Raw genomic sequence first — 25,704 nt, forward strand, 5'->3', positions numbered from 1 at the left:
GTGTCTCAGGAATTCTTCCCTATTAATTTTATTGATTCCTGTTACTATTTTGAAAGTAGTGATCATATCGCCTCTTTTTCTTCTATCTTCTAGTTTTTACATATTTAATGCCTCTAATCTCTCCTCGTAGCTCTTGTCCTTCAGTTCTGGGAGCCACTTAGTGGCATGTCGTTGCACCTTTTCCAGTTTGTTGATATGCTTCTTAAGATATGGGCACCATACAACTGCCTGCATATTCCAGCTTTCGTCTAACAAAAGTTGTGAACAATTTCTTTAGTATTTCTCCATCCATGTATTTAAAAGCAATTCTGAAGTCAGAAAGTGTAGCGTAGGCTCCTCGCACAATGTTCTTAATGTGGTCCTCAGGTGACAGAATTATTTCTATCTAGAATTACCCCTAGATCCCTTTCTTTGTCAGAAGTTCTTTAAAGATTTCTCACATAATTTATAGGTTGTGTGGGGGTCTATGTTCTCCAATTCCACATTCCATAACATGGCATTTATTCACATTAAATTCCATTTGCCAAGTGTTGCTCCATAAACCAGTCTCCGTGGTGTAGTGGTAAGACACTTGCCTGGCGTTCCGCGAGCGCTATGTCATGGGTTCGTATCCTGGCCGGGGAGGATTTACTGGGCACAATTCCTTAACTGTAGCCTCTGTTTAACGCAACAGTAAAATGTGTACTTGGATGAAAAAACGATTCTTCACGGCAGGGGATCGTATTCCAGGGACTTGCCCGAAACGCTACGCGTACTAGTGGCTGTATAAGAATGTAACAACTCTTGTATATATCTCAAAAAAAAAAAAAAAATATATATACTTATTTTGTCCAGGTCTTCTTGAAGAGCATGACAATCATCTAGGTTTCTTATCTTCCCTATTATCTTAGCATCATCAGCAAACATGTTCATATAATTCTGTATTCCCACTGGTAGATCGTTTATGTAGACAATGAACATTACCAGTGCAGGAACAAGTACCCTGTGGTACTCCACTCGTGACATTCCTCCAATCCGATCCCTTGCCTCTGATTACGGCCCTCATTTTTCTGTCATTTAGGACATTTTTCATTCATGTTAGAAGCTTACCTGTCACCCTTCCAATATGTTCGAGTTTCCAGAACAACCTCTTATGGGGAACTCTGGCGAAAGCCTTTTCTGTGGGGAGCCTCTACGGCTCCCTGGAGCTTATCGGGCTAATGTATGTTATATTAGACCAGGACATTAGCTAAGGAGTTCAGACCTACCAGGGACCAGTGCAGAACCTGGCCCCTTCAGAGAGGTTTCAGGGAGCAATGGCCCTGGAAAACCCCCCTTGTGGTTGGGGGTTTCCTTATCTGCCATCGACCGGGGTCAGGCACCCAGAAAGGTAGGTATAACAAAACAAACCCCACATGGTAAAAAACTAAAACAAAAAACCGAACAGAGAGGTAGAAACTCCCTACAATCCCAGGAAACAAGCAAACAAGCAAACATCACACTTTACTGCCGCGCCGATCGTCCGCACAGCCCTCCCCACCCTGAGAGGGGGAGGGGGGAGCCCCGGACCTACCGCGCCGGCTGCCAAGCTTCAGTTCGTAAGCTAATGTCAACCGGGATAGACGCTTCTCTGGCCTCAGTTTCCTAGGCGGTGTTTGCCTTGTGTGGCGTTCACTGCCGTGTGTTGTGTTGTGCGGTGGCCAGGAGTACTTCATCAGTGCCAGGGCTGTATGCACTTAGTGGCTGACTTCCCTAAGCGCCCTGTGAGTACTGCCCCTGCGTGACAGGGTTATCTTCCCTGGGGCGTTTGGGAACCATTCCCGTCGAGGTTCTTGCTGCTCGCCATTTGCCTCGCCTTTGGGGCCAGCTGGGGCTTGCGGCCCTTGTTTGGCCCTGGGTAGGGATTGGTATTGTGCTGGTTAGGGCGTCAAGGTTTTGTGTGACCTGCCACCTAAGCGGCGACCGGTTCCTGTTGCCTCTGGAGACGGTGTACTTTTGCGGGGTTTTTCTTTTATTTTTATTTTCAATTGCCTGGTGGGGTCTGCCCAGTGTGGCTATAGTTCCACTGGTAGTGTTTGGCGGCCCTCTGCTAGGCCCCGTGATTGTACATGTCGCAGGGGTTTTCAGTGCTATCCTCTACCCTCTTGTTATTTTTGGGTTTCTTAACTGGTTAGCAACACCTTGCCCGGGCTTCCCGTAGCAGTCAGCCTACGGGCCTTGGAAACCCCTGTCTGGGCTCGGTGGACCATTGAATGTGTCTTTCATCCGGGTTCCAACCCGTCTTGTACGGGAACGTTGGTTGCTGTGCCCTTGTCTCCGGGGTGACAGTCGCCACTTTTACCTCCATCATGCTGCCTGTTGGGTCACTGACACCTTGACCCGGAGTCTTGCGAGAGATTTTCTCTGCTTGTTCTCCAGTACTCTCCTGTGTTATTACTGTTCAGAGAACAGGCGGCATCCGTGTTGCAAGCTAGGTTAGGTTGCTGCAACATGCTAGGTTGGTTTCCCACTCGGATGCCCCGAGGCCGCCCTGTTTTGGTTAGGTGCTTGTTCGCCCCTTTCCCTCCCTGTTCCCGGCTCCGGACCGTCTGCGGGTTTCGGGGTCGGGGCGGGGTTTAGTTGGGGCCGAGACTTGGGCAGGTTTTCGGGGGCTGCCCCATTTGGGTTGGGGGACGGAGGTTTTCGAGCCTGTTCCTCCTGCCAAGGCTTCTGGGTCTTACCAGCGGCCCTTTCTTGCTGCCTTTCCCATGGACTCTAACTTTTCTTTAAGTGCAGAGGGCTTGGAGGACGGCTCTGCCCCAGGGCCTCTGTTGCTGGTTCCCAGGGCTATGGGGGATGCCTGCTTGCAGTTCTGGGGCGGTTTGCTCCTGCCTAGGTTTTTTGCTTTTGGGCGGAGTTTTTCATCCATCCAGTTTGCTTGCTTCCCACTTTTGCTGGCATGTTTTCGTATCTTTAGCGTTGGTCACAGCCCTCTGTTCTGGCGGCCATTTTCGTCTGCCGGTTTCCCGGCGCTGCGGTTTGTTTACATGCGCCTAGGTGTGCGAGCGAGCTTCTTGGCCGAGTTTTCACCTTTTTTCAGGGGTTTTATTCTCCTGTTGTCATTTCTTTGCTTTTCTTGTGTTTTCTACCCATTTCCTGTTCCTCTGGGAACGTTTGAGTGTTGATTTTACACCGGACTTCCCATTTTGTCTGCTTTGGGTTTGGGCTCGGTGTCCCTGTCTGTTATGCTTGCTCCCTACACCTCGTCCCTTGGTTTTTGGTCTGTTATGACCGTTTCCCTGAGGGTTCTGTCTGGGGGCTGTGCTTTGCCTTTCTGTGGTGTTTCTCTGCTGGCAAAATGTGGTGGTTTGGGCTCCCCCTGGTTCGATTCCGGGTTCCTTTGGGTTCTTTGGTTTTGTTCTGGAGGTTTCTTCCTCTTGGGCCCCCTTTGTGGGTTCATGGGGGCTTTGTTTCCTCGTGTGTGACCCGGTTTTGCCTTCTGGAGTTCCGGGGTCTTCCTGGCTTGCAGACTGATCCTTTTGGGTCTTGGCACATGTTGTGGTCGTGCTGGGACTTTGAGGTATTGTTGTCGAGGTGGGCCTTTCGAATGCAGTTTTGTGCCTTCTTTGCCTGGCCGGCGTGGTGCTCTCTGTCCACTGGTCGGCGGCTTGTAATTTTCTTTTCAAGTGTATGTGTGTGTGTGTGTGTGTACACATGTACATATGTACACTGTGTGTGTACTCACCTAATTGTGCTTGCGGGGGTTGAGCTCTGGCTCTTTCGTCCCGCCTCTCAACCGTCAATCAGCTGGTGTACAGATTCCTGAGCCTACTGGGCTCTTATCATATCTACATTTGAAACTGTGTATGGAGTCAGCCTCCACCACATCACTTCCTAGTGCATTCCATTTACTAACTACTCTGACACTGAAAAAGTTCTTTCTAATGTCTCTGTGGCTCATTTGGGTACTCAGCTTCCACCTGTGTCCCCTTGTTCGCGTCCCTCCAGTGTTGAATAGTTCATCCTTGTTTATCCCGGTCGATTCCCCTGAGGATTTTGTAGGTTGTGATCATGTCCCCCCTTACTCTTCTGTCTTCCAGTGTCGTAAGGTGCATTTCCCGCAGCCTTTCCTCATAACTCATGCCTCTTAGTTCTGGGACTAGTCTAGTAGCATACCTTTGGACTTTTTCCAGCTTCGTCTTGTGCTTGACAAGGTACGGGCTCCATGCATGGGGCCGCATACTCCAGGATTGGTCTTACATATGTTGTGTACAAGATTCTGAATGATTCCTTACACAGGTTCCTGAACGCCTGTTCTGATGTTAGCCAGCCTCGCATATGCCGCAGACATTATTCTCTTTATGTGGGCTTCAGGAGACAGGTTTGGTGTGATATCAACTCCTAGATCTTTCTCTCTGTCTGTTTCATTAAGTACTTCATCTCCTATTCTGTATCCTGTGTCTGGCCTCCTGTTTCCACTGCCTAGTTTCATTACTTTGCATTTACTCGGGTTGAACTTCAACAGCCATTTGTTGGACCATTCACTCAGTCTATCTAGGTCATCTTGTAGCCTCCTACTATCATCCTCTGTTTCAATCCTCCTCATAATTTTTGCATCGTCGGCAAACATTGAGAGGAACGAATCTATACCCTCTGGGAGATCATTTACATATACCAGAAACAGTATAGGTCCAAGGACTGACCCCTGCGGGACTCCACCATGTGTGTGTGCACATGTGTATGTGCATACGCACATGTGTGTAACATACCTTGTGTGTATGTGTATATACATGATATGTATATATGTGTATGTGTACTTTTTCTTTCGAAAGGGGCTCTGTTCCCTTCTCTGTTGACAGGGCGCTGGGGGAGCAGCTTGCTCTGTTGACTCTCGTATGGTCCTGCTGTTGGTGGGCGCTTTTGGTTGTCTTCCAACCTCTGGTGGCGGCAGTGGACGGCTTCTCCCCCTTTAGGGGGGTTCAGAGCTGGCGGGGTGGGCTTCTTCCCCTGCGCTTCATCTTCATGTCATCTTAGTGGGTGCGTTGGACATGGTCGATCCGCCCCATCCTTCTGGGGTTCCTGTCTGCTCTTTGCAGACATGGGCCTTTCGAATCTGCGGTTCTTCTGGATTACTTCAGTCTGCGCCCTGGTTTCTATGCCCTCCTCGGAGGACTGTTGTCTCCTGTCTAGCTTCTGTTGGGACCGGGTGCCTGGATGGTGGAAATGACCTCCAGGTCATTTCTTGGCACGCTCCTCTCCAGTTTTCCGGGACTGGCACAGTTGGTTGTGGGGCTTCAGGGTTGCCGCTTTTGTTGCCTTCCCTATTTTGTAATTGGCACTTGGTATATTTTTGCATTTTTACCAGATCTTGGTGCCCTGTCTGAGTCTGCTTGAGATTCAGTGTCTAGCCTACCTCGACGACTGGATGGTGTGGGCTCCCAGTCAGTCCGCTTGTCTGCTCGCCAGGGGTGTGGTTCTTTCCAGTTCGCTGGGTTTGGTTTCCTGGTGATCTGGAGGCCATTCCATCTGTTTCCGTCCCGGGTTCGAACCTAGGCCTTGTTTAGGGCTATTGGGCCACTCCTTGTCTTTCCCTCTAGAAGTGTTACTGTGGCTGTGGTCTCGCCTTCGGCTGTTCATGAGGGGGTCCCGGGTTGCTCAAGCAGTTGTGCCGGAGTCTGAACTTCGACAGTGCTGGTCTGCCCAGCGTGGTCGGGTTTGGCTTCAGCGTCAGTTTGGTTCCTTCAGAGACTCCCCTTCCGCCTCTTGCAATCGTCGGGTTCGTTCCTCCAGGGGATCTTGTGTTGGTGATGCGTCACCAGCTTCCTCTTTGGGGTTTTCGGGGTTCCGTGCCTTGGCACCTCCCCGAGCCTTCGCTTGATGTGTTCACGGATGGGTCATCTCTCGGCTGGGGCTTTGTGACCAGTGTTCACCAATTCGGTCGGGGATGGTGGAGTCTGTCCGTCCATCAGGCTCACAGCACGATTCGGGAGTTCGTGGCTGTCTGGTTTGTGCTTCGAAGGGTTTGAGTCACTCGGTACTCTACCATTTCAGCTCCATTCAGGCTGTTCTCTAGCGGTTCTTGCTGGAACCACAGGGTTTCTCTTAGGTGCTTGACCTTTGGGGTTGGTTCCTTAGAGTGGCTCGTTTGCTGGATTCTCGGGGTTTGGCTAACCGTGAGGTTCATGTCCGGGGTGTGTCCTGCAGTCCTGGCGGACAACTGTCTCGGTTCATTCCTCTGTTCGCTGATTGGCCAGTCGTTCGCCGACTCGTTCCCGCGGCTCCGCCTCTTTTGGCAGGTCGGATCGGTCCTGTACGTGACTGGTTCGGCCTTCTCCTCGGCTCTTCGCGTCTGGTATTTTGACGCGAGTATCACCATCTCTGTGGTGTTCAGGTGGCCTTGTTGATGGTCTCCCACCTGTGAGCTTCGTCTTGGCGACAGTATGATGTTCCTGGTGTTTCTATGCACTTTTTCTTGCTCTTTGTCTTCTCTTTCGCATCGGGTTGTCTTGTCCTTTCTTGGGTTTTCAGGACTACAGTTATTTGATGTTTCTTACTGTCGCCTCGTTTTGTGCGCTGCTGGCGGAGCCGCTCCAGCTTGCGTTCGGGGTGGACATCACATCTGCCCCGTTTTGTACGCTTTCTTGTGTTTTGTTTCACCTCCGGCCTGCTCATGCGTCACCTGAGCCGTCCTGGTCCTTGATCAGGGTGCCTTCTTATCTTCTCCTCAGTTTGTGACAGCCACTTCGGTTCAGGTTTCTGCTCTTTGGTACTGGTGGTAGATTTGTACGTGTGCAGCCTTTCTCCGTCCTGGCGACGATCGAGACGACTGCTTTCCGGAGGGGTTCTTGGGTTATTGATGCTTGATTGGTTTGGCCGGGGATATGTCCTGTGTTGTTCGGTTACGTTTTTTGCCGTTACCTGCGTACCGTGTCTGGGGATGCGCTTTGGTTTGATCCAGTTCTCCTCGTTCCCTGTTTCAGGGCTCGGGTCTCTCAGGTCGTCCACAGAGTTTTCAGTCTTCCAGCCTGCGGTCTGTCTTTGCGCCCGTGCTGTTCGGACGTTTGCAGCTTTTGCTGCTGTGTTGGTGACGTCTAGGGCTCATTGTGGGCGCAGGGATTTGAGGGTCGCACAGGTTCTTGGCCGCCCATTCTTTATGCGCGTCTGCTCCTGTGCGTTCTTCTTGCCTTGGGTCGCAGGTTGCAACCTGTTGTCTCGGCTTTGCGTTGCGGAGTTTGTGGTGGCCCCCTCCCGGGTTAGCCCTTTCTTTTCCTTCTCTTTGGGTATGAAGCTCCAGGGGATGCCGTAGGGGCTCCCCACAGAAAACCAGCATTGAACTGTAATGAAACGCCATTTTCTGGGTGAGCCCCGGAGGCTCCCTGGCAACCCTGTACTCACTCACTATGTACTCACTAGAAAGGAGACGAGAGAGATATCAAATAATATACACCTGGAAGATACTGGAGGGCCAAGTACCAAATCTACACAGTAAAATAACAACGTACTGGAGTGAACGATATGGAAGAAAATGCAGAATAGAACCAGTGAAGAGCAGAGGTGCCATAGGCACAATCAAAGGACACTGTATAAACATCAGAGGTCCACGGTTGTTCAACACCCTCATAGCAAGCATAAGAAATATTGCCGGAACAACCGTGGACATCTTCAAGAGGAAACTTGATTTATTCCTCCTAAGGAGTGCTGGACCAACTGGGCTGTGGTGGGTATGTGGGCCTGCGGGCCGCTCCAAGCAACAGCCTGGTGGACCAAACTCTCATAAGTCAAGCCTGGCCTCGGGCCGGGCTTGGGGAGTAGAAGAACTCCCAGAACCAGCAACCAGGTATCAACCAGGTATCATCCAACCCTCCCTCCCACCGGTCGGCGTTTTTTTTCGCGTTGGTTGAAGCTTAGCTTCCGAACTGAAGCTTGGCAGCCGGCGCGGTAGGTCCGGGGCTCCCCCCTCCCCCTCTCGGGGTGAGGAGGGCTGCGCGGACGATCGGAGCGGCAGTAAAGTGTGATGTTTGCTTGTTTGCTTGTTTCCTTGGGATTATCACAATAGCATATATTAAAAAATATTAAAATTAGTTTTATTAGAAAAAAATTTAAGTTAAAAAAAATAATTATACCTGTATATATATATATTTTTTTCCATTTTTTTTTTTATATTTTTTATCGGACGATTTGCATGAAGCTTATACACCTGACTGCACATAAGCATATCTGTCAGCCACAGATTTTAGAACCTTAGACTTTATTATTTTCAAAATTTAGAATTTTTTCTGGGGGGAGCCCCTACGGCTCCCCGGAGCTATCCACTGCTGATATGGATACCCTAAATATTTTGCATCAGTCGATGTGGGTGGAGTTCTAGGCCTACTGGGGACCACGAGCCAGAACCTGGTCCCCTCACAGAGGCACGGGGAGCAATGGCCCATAGAAATGCACATGTGATTTGGAGCATTCTATATCTGCCATCGACCGGGACAGGCACCCAGAAAGGTAAGCGCCACAAAACAAACCCCTATTCTAGTTAAACAACAAAAATCGACAAACGAGTGGACAGAACTCCCCCAGGAAAACGAACTAACAAGCATGACGTCACGCGAGCCTGCGCCAGCATGTCTGCGCAGCTCCCCCCTCCCCGGGAGGGGGAAGGGGGAGCCCCAGACCCCCGCACCGGCGATCCCCGCCCCAGTTCCTCGGCTGATGGGATCATGCACGGTCGTGTGGCTCCAGCTCCAGTCTTGTCTCAGTGCTGTGACTTGTTTACAGTGCTGCTCTTACGGTGGTCGTATGAGCAGGGAGTAGTATTCTCAGGTACTCGGGCTGCATGTGCTTAGGGTCACCTTCCCTGAGTGCCCTGTAAGTACCGCCCTTGGGGCTTGGGGTTGCCTTCCACAAGTCACCTTGGGTCTACCTCTGTTGGCTTTTCGCTGCTTGGCGTTTGGTCGCCCCGGGGGTTTGGGGGTTTCACTCCCTTGTTTACCTTGGGGTAAGTGGTAGTTATCGCACTGGTGGGGCGCAGGGTACTGCGTAGCTAGTTTTCACCTATGACAGCGGCCGGCTCTGTTCCCTCTGGGTACGTTGTCCACTTGTGTGGTTTTTCTTTTATTTTTGTTTTTGCCTGGTAGGGGGGGTCTTCCTTGTGTTTTCCCCCCCCCTTATATTAGGTTCGTTTGTGTGGTGGCACCCCCTGCTTTGCCCTCGCGAGTGGACACGTCCCGTGGGTTCAGCTTTAGCAGTTTGCTTGGTAGTTTGGGGCACCGGTTAGCAGTACTCTGCCTGGGATAACCCTTAGCAGACCCAGTCTAGGGGCCCTGGGAAACCCCCCGGGGGCTCTCGGGTCCGATAGTGGAGACCCTTGCGTCCCCTCTCGCTTTGGGCGAGTTGAGGGTTGCTCTGTCCCTTTGTCTCAGGGTGACTCTCCTTGTTTTTGCCTCCGTTATGCTGCCTGTTGGGTCGGTGACACATTCGACCCTAAGTCCTGCGAGCTTTGTTGCTTGTTCGTGACTCCATTCACCCAGTCTGCTGATGAATTCCCATAGGTGCAGGCAGCTCGCTCGTTGCAGGGTAGGATGTTGCAACGCGCTCTAGTTTGTCGCTTCCCCGGACGCCCCGATGCTGCCCCGCTTGTGTAGGGACCCAGACTTGGGTGGTTTTGGTCGCTTCGGCCTTGGTTCCTTCCACGCCCTTGTTTTTCCCCCTCCTGCTTCCGGCCCCTTCACATCTGCAGGCTTCAGGGTCGGGGCGGGGTTAGAGGTTCTGAGACTTGGGCAGTTTCGGGGGTTGCCCCGTCCGGGGTAGCTGCGGAGGCATTCGAGTCTGTTCCTCCTGCCGATGCTCCGGGGATTTTGACCAGTGGGCCCCCTTCTCTTTCAGCTCTCTCGGCTGCCCCGGCTTTTTCTTGTGAGGCCGGGGCTTTGGAGGTCGACTCGGCCCCGGGGCCTGGTGCAGAGGCTCCTGGGGTTGGGGAGGAGCGGCCTTGGGGGCCTTGGGCTCCATTGCGCCCCGCCTGGATTTCCGTCCTTCTGAGCGGGGCTTACTGTTACGAGGAGTTGGGTTTTCTTTTCCCCCTCTGCGTACGATTTGTGCTTGGGTTCTGCTCCTCCCCGGGTTCGGTTCTGTGTCCCTGTGGTTTCTTCGGTTCCGTCTTCAGGAGGTTTTCGGCTAACCGCATCTCTTCGCCTGCGATGCGGTTGGCCTTTGCGGCTTCCTCCTGCGTGTCCCGGAGTTTGCCTCCATCCTGGTTCCTTCTGTTCTGGACAGGTTGGGCTCCTTGTAGCCATTTGGGCTCCTTGTAGCAGTTTGGGCTCCTTGTAGCAGTTTGGGCTCCTTTGTGGCCGTTTGGGCTCCTTTGTGGCCGTTTGGGCTCCTTTGTGGCCGTTTGGGCTCCTTTGTGACCGTTTGGGCTCCTTGTAGCCGTTGTGGGCTCCTTTGTGGCCGTTTGGGCTCCTTGTAGCAGTTTGGGCTCCTTGTAGCCGTTTTGGGCTCCTTTGTGGCCGTTTGGGCTCCTTTGTGACCGTTTGGGCTCCTTGTAGCCGGTTGGGCTACTTCTCGCTTTATTGGGCTACTTCTCGCCTTGTTGGGCTCCTTCGCGTCTTGTTGGGCTACTTCTCGTTTTATTGGGCTACTTCTCGCCTGGTTGGGCTACTTTCTTTCGCGTCCTGCGCATGCGCCGTGGGAGTTTGTTTTGGTTCCGGGCGGTGTGCACACGTGTTCTGCTCCAATTCTCTCGGGGGGCTTCGCCTCTCGCTCTTTTCTTATTCCCATCCGTGCCCCGTTGCTTTGGGGGTGTTTTGGGGTGCCGCTGTGTGGAATTCATGAGGTTTTTTCCCTGCGTTCTAGGGTGGGGAGCCTCTTTCGCTGCTCCCCTCCTCTTCTCCAGCATGGGCGCACTGGCCTCCTCTGGCGGATACGGACTCGAACGCTTGCGTCATGGCCCTTCAGGGCCTATGTTCTGCAGGTGAGTTGGTGCTGTTTTGGCATCTCCTTCCTGACGCTGTTTTTGTTTTTGGGAATAAGAATGGGTGTACATACGTACTTAAGAACGTGGACCGTATCACCCGAGGTGCCTACTACAGGGCTATTAGCCCATACTGGGCAGCTCTTGTTCTCTCCACCTGATTTGGAATCGGGATTCACGTATGATATGTGGATGTTGAGTCACTGCTCACCAATGTGCCATTGAATGAGATAATTGCAGTGATGACGGGCAAGGTTTATCAGGTTTCAGTACACGCCTTGACATCTCAGAAAGCACACTTGGGCATACTCGGCAAAACACATTAGGCCCAATAAAGTTGTAACATGAACTTTGGAGAGCAAATTTTCCAGCGTCTTTCCCAAGTGAAGAACACAAGAGTTACAGAAAATTCATGCTAGAACCATATGCAGTGTACTGTATAACCCTTTTGGCCATATACAGTAACACATGCATATACATAGAGTATGTATTTATGTCTTAATATATGTTATTTATGTATATGCATACTTTAATAGCGAACAAGACATGAAAGAACATACCGTGTTCCTCGGTTCACGGGTGTCTGCGGGTGGCCTCTTGTCCTGTCCGAGGCGGTTCCTGCCTGTACTCCTCCTGCCCCTCTCCTATGCTTGTCTAACCTTGCTTGAGTTCGGGGCCCCGCCTCCACCTTGTTCCGCAGTGCAACCGTTTGGTGGTACGTTTTCCTGTGTCGGAGGTTTTGTGTTCGCCTCCTTGTGCTTGCAGGTTGGTTCTGGCTTGGTTTCCGCCTCTCCCCTGTCATTTGCCTGTCGGGCGGATTCTGTGCTTCTTGAGCACTCTCATCTCTGCTCTTGGGGCTGTGTATGGGGTCATACACAGCCCCATACACCTATGACTATGACCTATGGTCGTAGTCATAGGTTTCTTTGTCTGCGGCCGTTCTCCCTTTTTCTGGCGGTTGATAATTCTTGGGTTATTGTCTCGACTTCGTGTTGAGGAGTGATTCACCGACCGCCTCCCGGGTATGTCCCTTTGTTTTTTTAGGTAGTCTTTGGTGAGGTAGCTCCGGGGAGCCGTACGGGCTCCCCCCAGAAAACCAGCGTTGAACGTAATGAAACGCCATTTTCTGGGTGAGTCCCGGAGGCTCCCCGGCACCCTCCCGCACTCCGGTCGGCGGGACTATCCTGGTGTTTGGTGCTCGGGTGCGCCTCTGTCCATGTTCAGTTCCCTGCTTTTGGACTACCCTGGTGTTCCGTTTTGGTACAGAGTTCCTACATTTTTTCTTTGTGCCTTCCTGCAGGCTTCAGTGTTGCACTGTCTGTGGGGGTTGTGGACTTTCGTCCACCGCTCCTGCCTTACTGTTTCCTTTTCTTGGAACAGGTAGCTGGGTTCTGGTCCTAGCTCCGGTTTCTCTTTGTTCCTTTTTGGGAACAGGTGTGTTTCCTTTCCTGCGGTTCACATCTTGCGTAGTTCTCCTCATAGATGCCTCAGGGATGCGTGCTTCATTCTTCCCTGCAGGAGCTGGTTATGTTGCTTCTTTGGGTTGCGGGGTCGCTGTTTTTCGATTCGCGCTTTGTGCTTTCGTTCGGGGTGCTCGTTTTCCCCTTTGGCCTCTGCCTGGGCCCCTGGCTCCTTGGTGTTTGGCCTTGGACCTTCAGGGGTCCTGGGGGGAGGTATCTCCCGGACGGGGCCTTTCTGCTCGCCTGGGTTGGTTCTTTTCGGCTCGCTGGGGTTGGGTTCCTTGTTTCCCTGGCGGCTGTTCCTTTTAGTTTTCGCCTGCCTTGGCAAGACCTGCTGCTTTCCTCGGTTCCAGTCAGGTGGGTCTTCCCGCTGCTCTGCCTCTTTTTTGCAAATCCGTCCTGCTCTGTTCAGGGCTGGTTTGTTCTTCCCCTCGAGTCTTCGTGTCTGGGGTTTTTGTCTCTCGTTCCTTGTCGCTTGTGTCGGCAATGGTGGGTTTGTTGTTGGTCTCCCACCTGTGTGTTTCCTCTCAGGGACGGTGTGTGGATTTCCTGGCAGTCTTCCCGGTTCTATCGCTGCGAAGGGTCCTTCGGTCTCTGATAGGGTTGGCTTGTCTTCCCTTCGGGGTTGTTCCGGGACCGTCGTCTGGGACCGTGTACGGTCGCCTCGTATTGGGTGGTGCTGGCGGAGCCGCCTCCAGTTTGCGTTCGGTGTTGCGGTTCCTTCTGCTCAGTTCTGCTTGCTGTCTTGGGCGTTGTTTCACCTCCGGCCTGCTCTTGAGTTCTGGTACCGTCCTGGTCATTGGCCTTGGTGGTCTATTTTCTTCTCCTCGTTTTGGTCTTTGGGTTGCTGCTTGGTTGGTCATGCCGGGGGGGTGTTCGGTTGCGTTTTTTTCGTTGTTCTCTACGCATCTTGGCCTCTGGGGTTGTGGACGCGTTTTGGTTGTTCGCGTTCCCCCTCTTCCGTCGTTCCTATTCGGGGGTTCGGGTCTGCAGGGTCTTTGTTTCGTCTGTGGTCTTGGTTTTTTAAGTTAGGGCGCGTGGAGTCCGCCTCCCGGATCCTTCCCTATTTTCCTTATCTGTGGGTAGTTAGCTCCGGGGAGCCGACGGAGCCCCCCCCCCCCAGAAAACTAGTGTTGAATGTAATGAAACGCCATTTTTTTGGGAGAGTCCCGGAGGCTCTCCGGCATCCTTCCCTCCCTCTGGTCGGCGGTGTTTTTCGCGTATTTTGACATACAGCCCAAGAACTGCCAGTTGGATCGCTGGCGCGGAGGGTCTGGAGCTCCCCCTTCCCCCTCCCGGGGAAGGGGGGGGGGTTGCGCAGACGATGGCACGGCGACGTGATGACGTCATGCTAGTTTGATAATTTTGTTTCGGAAGTTCTGTCCACTCTTTCGGCTGTCCACTCGTTCGGCTTTTAGTAGCAATATTTTCACCAGAATAGGAGTTTGTTTTGGGGCGCCTACCTTTCTGGGTGCCTGTCCCGGTCGATGGCAGACATAGAATGCTTCCAACCACAAGGGGGTTTCTATAAGCCATTGCTCCTCGTGCCTCTTTGAGGGGGCCAGGTTCTGGCTCGTGGTCCCCGGTAGGCAAGAACTCTAAGCACTTTGACTGATACCAGAAAGTTATACATATCCATTCAGCCTGGATAGCTCCGGGGAGCCTCTGGGACTCGCCCGGAAAATGGCGTTGCATTACATTCAACGCTGGTTTTTTGGTCTCTGGCCCTCTCGCAATTTTTGTTGAACCAAATCCTGTTTACTAGTTCTGCATCACTGCTTTGGTATAAATTTGTTTGTACCTTTATCATGCATTTCACAAAACTTGACATATTGCACATTTACGACCTCTCATCTCATTTACTTCCTTGCCTGACAACAAATACTGTACTTTGCAGTACTGTAAAGTTCTGCAAAGAACTCTCTAAGTTCCGCGTAAATGTCCTCTCCAAAAATCAAGTGTTTCAACTGCTTCATTTTCCTCATTCTCTTCTACATTATAACGCATGGCATGAGTTTTCATGGATGTAAACAGCTGCCACCTTGTATGGACCAGTGGGTCTCCTGCAGTTTTCATGGATGTAAACAGCTGCCACCTTGTATGGACCAGTGGGTCTCCTGCAGTTTTCATGGATGTAAACAGCTGCCACCTTGTATGGACCAGTGGGTCTCCTGCAGTTTTCATGGATGTAAACAGCTGCCACCTTGTATGGACCAGTGGGTCTCCTGCAGTTTTCATGGATGTAAACAGCTGCCACCTTGTATGGACCAGTGGGTCTCCTGCAGTTTTCATGGATGTAAACAGCTGCCACCTTGTATGGACCAGTGGGTCTCCTGCAGTTTTCATGGATGTAAACAGCTGCCACCTTGTATGGATCAGTGGTTCTCCTGCAGTTTTCATGGATGTAAACAGCTGCCACCTTGTATGGACCAGTGGGTCTCCTGCAGTTTTCGTCGATATAAACAGCTGCCACCTTGTATGGAATAATGGGTCTCCTGCATTTTTCGTGGATGTAAGCAGCTGCTGCCTTGTATGGACCAGTGGGTCTCTTGCAGTTTCCATTATTCATATATTTTTAAGGATGAGGAATGTCTTGCATATTATTTGTTTACACTTTGAATTTCCTTTAATTTTAGGGAACCTGGAGAGACAAGCAAATCCTTCACTGAAGAGGACTCCACTTGCACCCAGGAGTCTCCAGCTTGATGAAAACACTCCCGCGGTGAAAGTAAATGTGAATTTACACTCAGAAATTCAAAATTTGAGTAAGTATGGACTGTGTAATTGAACATTACTTGTGTATCTATAAAATTTTCACAATTTATTAGTACTGTATTAAAAATAAAAGTACGTTATTAAATCGATCTTTAATTTCTTGCAGATTTAAAAATGGATTTGATTTTAAATCAATTGAAGAATCAAAGCTTAGATATATTGAATCTGCAAAATATAGTTGAAAGACTGAATATGAATAGCAAGTTTAAAAAGAAAGAGGATACTCTATTAATACAAGACTTTCTACCACAACCTCTCAGTACTCCTCTGGAGTTAGAGAACTTCTGCAGTAAATTACGATCTGATAATGCATTTAGAAAATCTTTGGTAAGTGTTGTGTATAAACTAGTACGGGGTTCCTAAGACAGTTGGCTTTGTTCTTGATGCACAATTGGAGGGATCTTAGTGAGATAGTTGGTTTAGTTTAATAGTTGGTCACATTTCCATTCACCTAATGTGTCTGTTCCAGCAGTAAATAGGTACATGAGTTAGGCAACTGTTGTGGAATTGTATTGTGGGGAAGGTCGGTAGTTTGACCTTGGGAAGACCTTGATACAAGCTTCAAAAGTATATATACATGGGTTTCCTGTCCCCTGACAAAATGAACTAAAAAAGAAGTATGTGAATGATAAATTTGTTCAAAAAACGAGCGTTGAATGTAATGAAACGCCATTTTCTGGGTGAGCCCCGGAGGCTCCCTGGAGCTTATCGGGCTAATGTATGTTATATTAGACCGGGACATTAGCTAAGGAGTTCAGACCTACCAGGGACCAGCGCCAGAACCTGGCCCCTTCAGAGAGGTTTCAGGGAGCAGTGGCCCTGGAAAACCCCTTGTGGTTGGGGTTTTCCTTATCTGCCATCGACCGGGGTCAGGCACCCAGAAAGGTAGGCATGACAAAACAAACCCCACATGGTAAAAACTAAAACAAAAAACCAAACATAGAGGTAGAAACTCCCTACAATCACAAGGAAGCAAGGAAACAAGCAAACATCACACTTTACTGCCGCGTCGATCATCCGCGCAGCCCTCCCCGCCCCGGGAGGGGGAGGGGGGAGCCCCGGAAATACCGCGCCGGCTGCCAAGCTCCAGTTTGGAAGCTAAGCTTCAACCAACGCGAAAAAACCGCCAACCGGTGGGAGGGAGGGTTGCCAGGGCGCCTCCGCGGCTCACCCAGAAAATGGCATTTCATTACATTCAACGCTGGTTTTCTGTGGGGAGCCCCTACGACTCCCTGGAGCTTCATACCCAAAGAGAAGGAAAAGAAAGGGCTAACCCGGGAGGCGGCCGCCACAAACTCTGCAACGCAAAGCCAAGACAACCGGTCGCAAACCTGCGACCCAAGGCAACAAGAACGCCCAAGAACAGATGCACATAAGGATGGGCAGCCAAAAACCTGTGCGACCCACAAATCCCTGCGCCCGAAATGAGCCCGAGACGTCACCAACACAGCAGCAAAAGCTGCAAACGTCTGAACAGCACGGGCGCAAAGACAGACCGCAGGCTGGAGGAATGAAAACACTGCGGACGACCTGGGAGACCCGAGCCCTGAAAACAGGGAACGAAGAAACCGGATCAACCACAGCGCATCCCCAGACACGATACGCCGGCAACAGCAAAAAGCACAACACAGGATGCACCCCCCGGCCAAACCAATCAAGTACCAATACCCCAAGAACCCCTCCGGAAAGCAGCCGTCCCGACCGGCGCCAGGACAGAGAAAGGCTGCACACCTATAAAGCTACCACCAGTACCAAAGAGCAGGAAACTGAACCGAAGGGGCTACCACAAACTGAGGGGAAGATTTGAAGGCACCCTGAACAAGGACCAGGATGGCTCAGGCGACGCATGAGCAGGCCGGAGGGGAAACAAAACACGAGAAAACGTAAGAAACGTCATACTGTCTCCAAGACGAAGCTCCCAGGTGGGACACCGTCAACAAAGCCACCTGAACACCATAGAGATGGTGATACCCGCGTCAAAATACCAGACGCGAAGAGCCAAGGAGAAGGCCGAACCAGTCACGGACAGGACCGATTCGGCCTGCTGAAAGAGGCGAAGCCTCAGGAAAAACGCCCCGGGTACGGACACCTATCAAGCAGCGTCTGAAAAGAAGGCCGGGCCGGCCACCATGGAACTATAAGGACTGTTCTCGTGGGAATGGGCTGCAACCGATCCAGAATCCGAAGCAACAGCTGGACCGGGAGAAGAGGAACAGGTACCCCCCACCTCGACCAGTCCTGCCGAAAGCATCCACCGTGAAGTCCTCGCAGGTGGGAAAGGGCGCCACAAAATGGGCGACGCCTAGACCACGCTGACCCGAAGACGTCCATGGCCAGGAGTCCATACGCCCGACAGAGCCAACAAAACGAATTGGCGATGACTGGCCAACTCACGAAGAGGAATGAACCGAGACAGCTGTCCGCCAGGACGCAGGACACAACCCGGACACGAACCTCACGGTTAGCCAAACCCCTGTGGTTCCGGCAAGAACCACCAGAGAACAGTCCAAACAGAGCTGAATGGTAGAGTACCTAGCAACCCAAACCCTCCGAAGCGCAAACCAGACAGCCATGAACACCCGAACCGTGCTGTGAGCCCGACGGACAGACTCCATCAACCTCGGCCGACCTGGTGAGCACCAGTCACAAAGCCCCAGCCGAGAGACGACCCATCCGTGAACACATCGAGCGAAGGCTCGGGGAGGTGCCAAGGCACGGAACCCCAAAAACCCCAAAGAGGAAGCTGGTGACGCAGCACCAACACGAAGATCCCCGGAGGAACCCAATGAATGCAAGAGGCGGAAGGGGAGTCTCCGCAGGAACCAACAGACGCCGTAGCCAAACCCGACTCCGCGGGCAGACAAGCACGCCAAAGTGCAGACTCCCGCACAACCGGCCAAGCAACCGCTGAGCAACCCGGGACACCCTCCTGAACAGCCAAAGGCGGGACCACAGCCGCAGTAACACTTCTGGAGGGAAGACAATGAGGGGCCCAAGAGCCTTAAACAAGGCCCAGGTCCGCACCCGGGACGGAAACAGATGGAAAAACCTCCAGATCACCAGGAAACCAAACCCGGCGATCTGGAAAGAACCATCCCCTGGCGAGCAGACAAGCGGACTGACTGGGAGCCCACACCAGCCAGTCGTTGAGGTAGGCCAGACACCGAATCTCAGACTCAGACAGGGCACTAAGATCCGGTAAAGATGCAAAAAAGTGTACGAAGTGCCCATTACAAAATAGGGAAGGCAATAAAAACAGCAAACCTGAAGTCCCACCACCAACCGTGCTAGCCCCAAAAAAACTGGAGAGGAACGTGCCAAGAAGTGACCTGGAGGTCCAGGGCCACCATCCACGCACCCGGCCCCAACAGAATCCGAACAGGAGACAACCGTCCTCCGAGGAGGGCATAGGATCCAGGGCGCAGACTGAAGAAGTCCAGAAGAACTGCAGACGGGAAAAGCTCATGACTGCAAAGAGCAGACGGGAAGCCCAGAAGGATGGGGCAGATCGACCACGCCCCACGCACCCACGAAGAGGAAATGACGAAACGCAGGGGAAGAAGCCCACCCCGCCAGCTCTGAACCCCCCCCAAGGGGGAGAAGCCGTCCTCCGACGCCAGCAGAGGCCGGAAGACAACTCAAAGCGCCCACCAACAGCGGGACCAAGCGAGAGGCAACAGAGCAAGCTGTTCCCCCAGCGCCCAGTCTACAGAGAAGGGAACAGAACCCCTTCAGAAAGAAAAAGTACACTACCCAAGTCATGAGGAGAGACTACGGGAATTAAACCACACTTCGCTGGAAGATGAAGTGAGGGGAGACCTGATCACCACATTCAAGATACCCAAGGGAATCGACAGGGTTGATAAGGACAGGCCATGTAACACAAGGGGCACACGCACTAGGGGACACAGGTGGAAACTTGAGTACCCAAAAGAGCCACAGATATTTTTTTTTTTTTTTTTTTTTTTTTAGTGTCAGAATGGTAACGGGAAAGCACTAGGAAGTAATGTGGTGACTCCACACACAAGTAACGAGGCTGACCCCCATACAATGTCACATGTAGACATGATAGAGCCCAATAGGCACAGGAACCTAAACACCTGTTGATAGACGGTTGAGAGGCGGGACCAAAGAGCCAGAGCTCAACCCCTGCAAGCACAACTAGGTGAGGACATATATTGTAAAAGTACAAGTTGCCGACTAGTGGGCAGAGAGCACTACGCCGGCCAGGCAAAGAAGGCACAAAACTGCATCAAAAGGCCCACCTCGACAGCAAAACCGCAAAGTCCCAGCACAACCACAACATGTGCCAAGACCCAAAAAGATCAGTCTGCAAGCCAGGAAGACCCCGGAACCCCAGAAGGCAGAACCGGGTCACACGAGGAAACAAAGTCCCCTGAACTCACAAAAGGGGGCCCAAGAGGAAGAAACCTCCAGAACGAAACCAAGGAACCCAAAGGAACCCAGAATCGAACCAGGGGGAGCCCAAACCACCACATTTGCCGGCGGAGAACACCACTGAAAGGCAAAGTACAGCCCCCAGCAGAACCCCCTGGGAAAACGGTCCCAACAGACCGAAAACCGAGGGACAAGGTGTGGGAGCAAGCATACCAGGGGCACTGAGCCTAAACCCAAAGGCTCAGACCCAAAATCAACACCCCAAACGTTCCCAGAGGAACAGGCAACGGCAAGAAAACACCAGAAAAACAAAGAAACGACAACAGGAGAACAAAAACCCTGAAAAAAATTGAAAACTCACCCGAGATGCTCGCTCGCACACCCAGACGCATGTAAACAAACAGCAACGCCGCCCTGGTGGCCACGCCGTGAAACCGTCAGACGAAAATGGCCGCCAGCAGGGGCTGTGACTGACGCTAAATACACAAAAACGCCAGCAAATGTGGGAAGCTAGCAGACTGGATGGGCGAAAAACGTCGCCCAACAGCAGAAAAAAACCCGGCAGGGGCAAAACCGTCCCAGAACTGCTAGCAGGCAACCCCCACAGCCCCGGGAACCAACAACAGAGGCCCAGGGGCAGAGCCGTCCTCCAAGCCCTCCACCCGTAAAGAAAAGCAAGAGTCCATGGGAAAGGCAACAAGAAAGGGCCGCTGGTAAGACCCAGAAGCCTTGGCAGGAGGCACAGGTTCAAACCTCCGTCCCCAACCCGAACGGGGCAGCCCCCGAAAACCGCCCGAGTCTCTGCCGCAACTAAACCCCGCCCCGACCCCGAAACCCGCAGACGGTCCGGAGCCGGGAACATGGAGGGAAAGGGGCGAGCAGCACCTAACCAAACGGGGCGGCCACGGGGCATTCGAGTGGGAAACCAACCTAGCATGTTGCAGCAACCTAACCTAGCTTGCAACACGGATGCCGCCTGTACTCTGAACAGTAATAACATCAGGAGAGTACTGGAGAACAAGCAGAGAATCTCTTGCAAGACTCCGGGTCAAGGTGTCAGTGCAACCCGTTCTCGCAAATTTAATAAGTCAATATTGACTTATTAGTTGCGTGCATAGGTGACATACTAAACATAATAGTTTCCCTTGAAAAGCTTCATAGAAAACACCGACCTTACCTAACCTACTTAGTATGTTAAAATAAGCATCTTATAGCTTCGTAATTACAATTGTTACTTAACCTATTATAGGTATAGGTTAGGTAATAATTGTAATTACGAAGCAATAAGATGCTTATCTTAACATACTAAGTAGGTTAGGTAAGGTCGGTGTTTTCTATGAAGCTTTTCAAGGGAAACTATTATGTTAAGTATGTCACCTATGCACATATTTAATAAGTCAATATTGACTTATTAAATTTGCGAGAACGGGTTGGTCAGTGACCCAACAGGCAGCATGACGGAGGTAAAAATGGCGACTGTCACCCGGAGACAAGGGAACAGCAACCAACGATCCCGTACAAGACGGGTTGGAACCCTGAAGACACATTCAATGGTCCCCCGAGCCCAGACAGGGGTTTCCAGGGCCCGTAGGGTAACAACTACGGGAAGCCCGGGCAAGGTGTTGCTAACCGGTTAAGAAACCCAAACATAACAATAGGGTAGATTAGAGCACTGAAAACCCCTGAGACGTGTACAATCACGGAGGCCTAGCAGAGGGCCGCCAAACACTACCAGTGGAACTATAACCACCTTAGTCAGACCCCCACCAGGCATGAAAAATTAAAAACAAAAGAAAAACCCTGCAAAAGTACACCGTCTCTAGAGGCAACAGAAACCGGCCGCCGCTTAGGTGGCAGGCTGAGCAACACCTTGACGCCCTAACCAGCACAATACCAATCCCTACCCAGGGCCAAACAAGGGCCCCAAGCCCCAGCTGGCCCCAAGGGGGAAGCAAATGACGAGCAGCAAGAACCTCTACAGGAATGGTTCCCGAACACCCCAGGGAAGATAACCCTGTTACGCAAGGGCGGTACTCACAGGGCGCTTAGGGAAGTCAGCCACTAAGCACATGCAGCCCCGGCACTGATGAAGTACTCCTGGCCACCGCACAACACAACACATGACAGTGAACGCCACACAAGGCAAACACCGCCTAGGAAACTGAGGCCAGAGAAGCGTCAATCCCGGTAGACATTAGCGAATGAACTGGAGCTTGGCAGCCGGCGCGGTAGGTCCGGGGCTACCCCCTCCCCCTCCCAGGGCGGGGAGGGCTGCGCGGATGATCGGCGCGGCAGTAAAGTGTGATGTTTGCTTGTTTGCTTGTTTCCTTGTGATTGTAGGGAGTTTCTACCTCTATGTTCGGTTTTTGTTTTAGTTTTTACCATGTTTGGTTTGTTTTGTTATGCCTACCTTTCTGGGTGCCTAACCCCGGTCGATAGCAGATAAGGAAAACCCCAACCACAAGGGGTTTTCCAGGGCCATAGCTCCCTGAAACCTCTCTGAAGGGGCCAGGTTCTGGCGCTGGTCCCTGGTAGGTCTGAACTCCTTAGCTAATGTCCCGATCTAATATAACATACATTAGCCCGATAAGCTCCAGGGAGCCGTAGGGGCTCCCCACAGAAAATACTATTATTGCCTTTTGCTTTGATGTCCATAGGGAATGGAAAGGATGGGGGAGGTAGAGGGATGGGGAGATGAAATTCAGGAAGAGGATGTGGGTGTAGAGAGAGAGGAGGTTTGAAAGTTCGGTGGCCTGTCCACCATGGGTTGACATTTTTGTATGTGTTGTTTGTTTGCGTGTGTGTTATGTTGGGTTGTCAGTACATTGGCTGGGGGGGCTAGTGTTTGTGACCTTGTTGGTGTCCTAAAGCACTAGAGCCGATGGAGTTGGCTGAAGGAGGCTAATCTTAGAAACATCAGGGTAGTTACACTTCTGACGCCACCACAAATGGTTTTTTGGTTTTATATTTTTTTGTAGGTGTTTTATTTATGTATATATATTTTTTTTTTTTTTTTTTTTTTTTTTTTTTTTTTTATTTATTATTATTATTTATTTATTTTTTTTTTTTTTTATTTATTATTTATTTATTTTTTTTTTCTTTCTTTCTTTATTCTTCATTTGGTGTAGATTGGGTCCGGGATGGGCCATTCATCTGGATCGTCTGGCAGACCGCTTAGTATCTGAGGGCTTGGGAAGGCCTCATCATGGATATGTCTGATCACTTTTTGTTGGAGAGTGATTCTTCTGGTTCTGTGTGGTGGTTCATGGATCTCGTAGTCGCTGGTGGTGTTTTCTGCTACGAAGGGATCTTCTGGGTCTGGGACATACATGTTCTTCATACGGTACAGCTGTCTTCTGGCCAGGTAGCTGAGCCTAATGTTCATTGGCTTTATTGCCTTTACTGCGTTTTCTGGGGGGAGCCCCTAAGGCTCCCCGGAGCTGTCCAGGCTGAATAGATATGTATAACTTTCTGGCATCAGTCAAGGTGCATGGAGTTCTTGCCTACCGGGGACCACGAGCCAGAACCTGGCCCCCCTCAGAGAGGCACAAGTAGCAATGGCCTATAGAAACCCCCTATGGTTGAGAGCATTCTATGTCTGCCATCGACCAGGACAGGCACCCCAGAAAGGTAGGCACCCCAAAACAAACCCCTATTCTGGCAAAAAGAGTGCTACTTAAAGCTGAACTAGTGGATAGAACTCGTCCAAACAAAAATACCAAACTAGCATGACGTCATCACGTCACTGCTCTGCCGTCTGCGCAACCCCCCCCCCCCCCCTCCACGGGAAGGGGAAGGGGGTGCTCCAGAGCCCCTGTGCCGGCTATTCAACTGGCAGTTCTTGGCTGATGGGTTTTCTGGCCAGTCGGGTGCCTCTGGCTCCACTTTTGTTTCAGTTCTGTGCCTTGTGGTGTGGGCTGTCTCTACAGGTGGTGTGTGAGCCAGGAGTGATAATCCACGGTACTCGGGCTGCATGCGCCTAGGGTTTCCTTCCCTAGGTGCCCTGTAAGTACTACCCTTGGGGGCTTGGGGCCTCCTTCCACAAGTCACCTTGGTATTTACCTCCGCTGTGTCTTTTACTGCTCGGTACTGGGCCACCCTTGGGGTCAGCTGTTTTTTTTGCCCTAGTTTGTCTCTGTGTAGGAGGTTGTTTTCGACACTGGTAGGGATGTGGGTTACTGCACAGCTATTCTTCTACAATTATAGCGGCCGGCTCTGTTCCGCCTGGGTACGTTGTCCTCTTGTGGGGGTTTTCTTTAGTTTTTGTTTTCTGCCTGGTGGGGGGGTCTCCCTGTTCTTCTCTTTGCTTGGTGGAGTCTCCCGTTTGGCCCCCCGTGATATTACACGGCGCGAGGGTTCAGCTTTTAGCAGTTTGCTTGGTAGACTTGGGCGCCGGTTCGCAGTACCCTGCCTGAGCTTCCCTTAGAGTGTACTCAAGGCTAAGGGCCCTGGAAATCCCCACGGGGACTCTTTCACAGAGACTTCCTGTGAGTTTGATGGCTGCTCTGTCCCCTTGTCTCAGGGTGACACTCACCGGTTTTGCTTCTGCCATGCTGCTTGTTGGGTCGGTGGTTCCTTGACCCGGAGTCATGTGGTGTTGGTTGTCTATTCATACTCCAGTTTTCCCACGCCACTCATTCTGTTGTGTGAGTACAGGCAGCAGCCACGTTGCAGGCTGGGTTGGATTGCTGCAATGCGTTTGGTTGATTGCAGCCCCGGATGCCCCAAGACTGCCCCGTTGTGGTGATGGTGCCCCAGCCTTGGGGGTGGGGGTCGCTTCAGCTCTGGTTCCGTCCACTCCTCCTGGTCCTTTCCCTTCGGTTGAGCTTTTGGGTCCTCCCCCTTGCTTCCGGCTCCGACACGTCTGAGGTTTCAGGGTCGGGGCCGGGTTTCGTTGGTTTTTGAGACTCTGGTGGTCTCGGGGGGGGAGTAGGGGGGAGGGGGGGTTTCTTCTTCCTGGGTGGCAGTGGAGGCCTTCGAGCCTGTTCCTCCAGTCGTGTGTAAGGGTCTGATCAGTGGACTCCCTTCCTTAGAGTTTTACGACTGCCCCGGCTTTTTCTTGTGAGGCCGGGGCTTGTGCGGAACGGCACGGCCCTGGGTCAAACCGTGGAGGTTCCCGAGGTTGGGAAGGAGTTGCCTGGGGGGGCTTAGCCCTGTTTGGCCCCGTTTGGGGTTTTTGTCCGCTAGGAGCAGGGCTGGCGGTTCCTCTGCGGGGGGTTGGGGGGGGTGGGGGGGTTATTCCTTCCCCCTCTGCATTCCTGTTGGTTTCGGGGTCTCCCTCTCCCCAGGTTCGGTTCCGTGTCCTTCGGGTCCGTCGGTTCCGTCGTTCCTGGAGGTGCTTTCACCCCTTCCCTGCTTATGTACCTCTGTAAGATTCTTGAGGGTTCGTGACATTCTTCGATTCTTCCCATATTATTGGAATGTCTGCTGACTTCCGTGTGGTTCCTTCTAGTCCCTTCTCGGGCTCGTTAGTCTTCTTCCATTCGCCCTGTTTTCTTTCGATTCTCTTTCTCCTTCTTTTGTATTCCCTTCGTCTTTCCATCCTGTCCCGACGTTCCTCGTAGTTGCTACATCCTCTTGCTGGTGTGTGTACGACATGTGTCCATATGACTGGTATACGAACCGCGCCACTGGCGGGCGGGTGGTGCGGTTTGTACCTCGGGCACAGGGTTCGGGGAGTTTGTTTTGTTTTTGGGCGGTGTACATGTTTTGGAGTTCGCGTCCTCTCTCACGATTTTCTATGTCTTTTCGTTTGTGTTCTTTCTCCAGTCATTGCCCCCTGATGCGGGGGGGGGGGGTGTTCTGGGTTTCTATGTGGGAACTTCACCTCGATTCTTTTCCTTGCTTCTGGGGGTGGGGTGGTTCCGGGTGGCGCCACCTCCGCCTCTGTCCTGCACCTCGGCTTCTTCTGGGTACATATCTCTGGACGTACTCCCCTGACGATGCTCCTGGTTATTCCTCAGCTCGACTGTGTTGTGCCACAGTTGTGTCTCCGCTCTGCAGGTGAGATTGTGCGGTCTGGCGACGCTGTCGGCGGGCGCTGGTACTCAATTTTGGTGGGATGTAGGTGTTGTGTGTTTCGCTTGGCCACTTTGTGTGTGTCTTGCCGTGGCCTTCCTTGTTCAGTGTACTGTGGGACGCAGCCTCAGTCTT

At 51.9% G+C, this 25,704-nt stretch overlaps 1 protein-coding gene across 1 annotated transcript in view; it reads left to right on the plus strand.

Moving 5' to 3' along the window:
• Nucleotides 1-25,704, plus strand: part of LOC123763886 (uncharacterized) — a 229,387-nt gene that overhangs the window by 99,463 nt on the left and 104,220 nt on the right. The window contains exons 8-9 of the mRNA XM_069339791.1: nt 15,015-15,143; nt 15,260-15,480. Coding sequence (XP_069195892.1) covers nt 15,015-15,143; nt 15,260-15,480 — 350 coding nt within the window. The remainder of the gene's footprint in view (nt 1-15,014; nt 15,144-15,259; nt 15,481-25,704) is intronic.

The sequence above is a fragment of the Procambarus clarkii genome, chromosome 5 (genome assembly GCF_040958095.1).
Source record: "Procambarus clarkii isolate CNS0578487 chromosome 5, FALCON_Pclarkii_2.0, whole genome shotgun sequence".
NCBI lineage: Eukaryota > Metazoa > Arthropoda > Malacostraca > Decapoda > Cambaridae > Procambarus > Procambarus clarkii.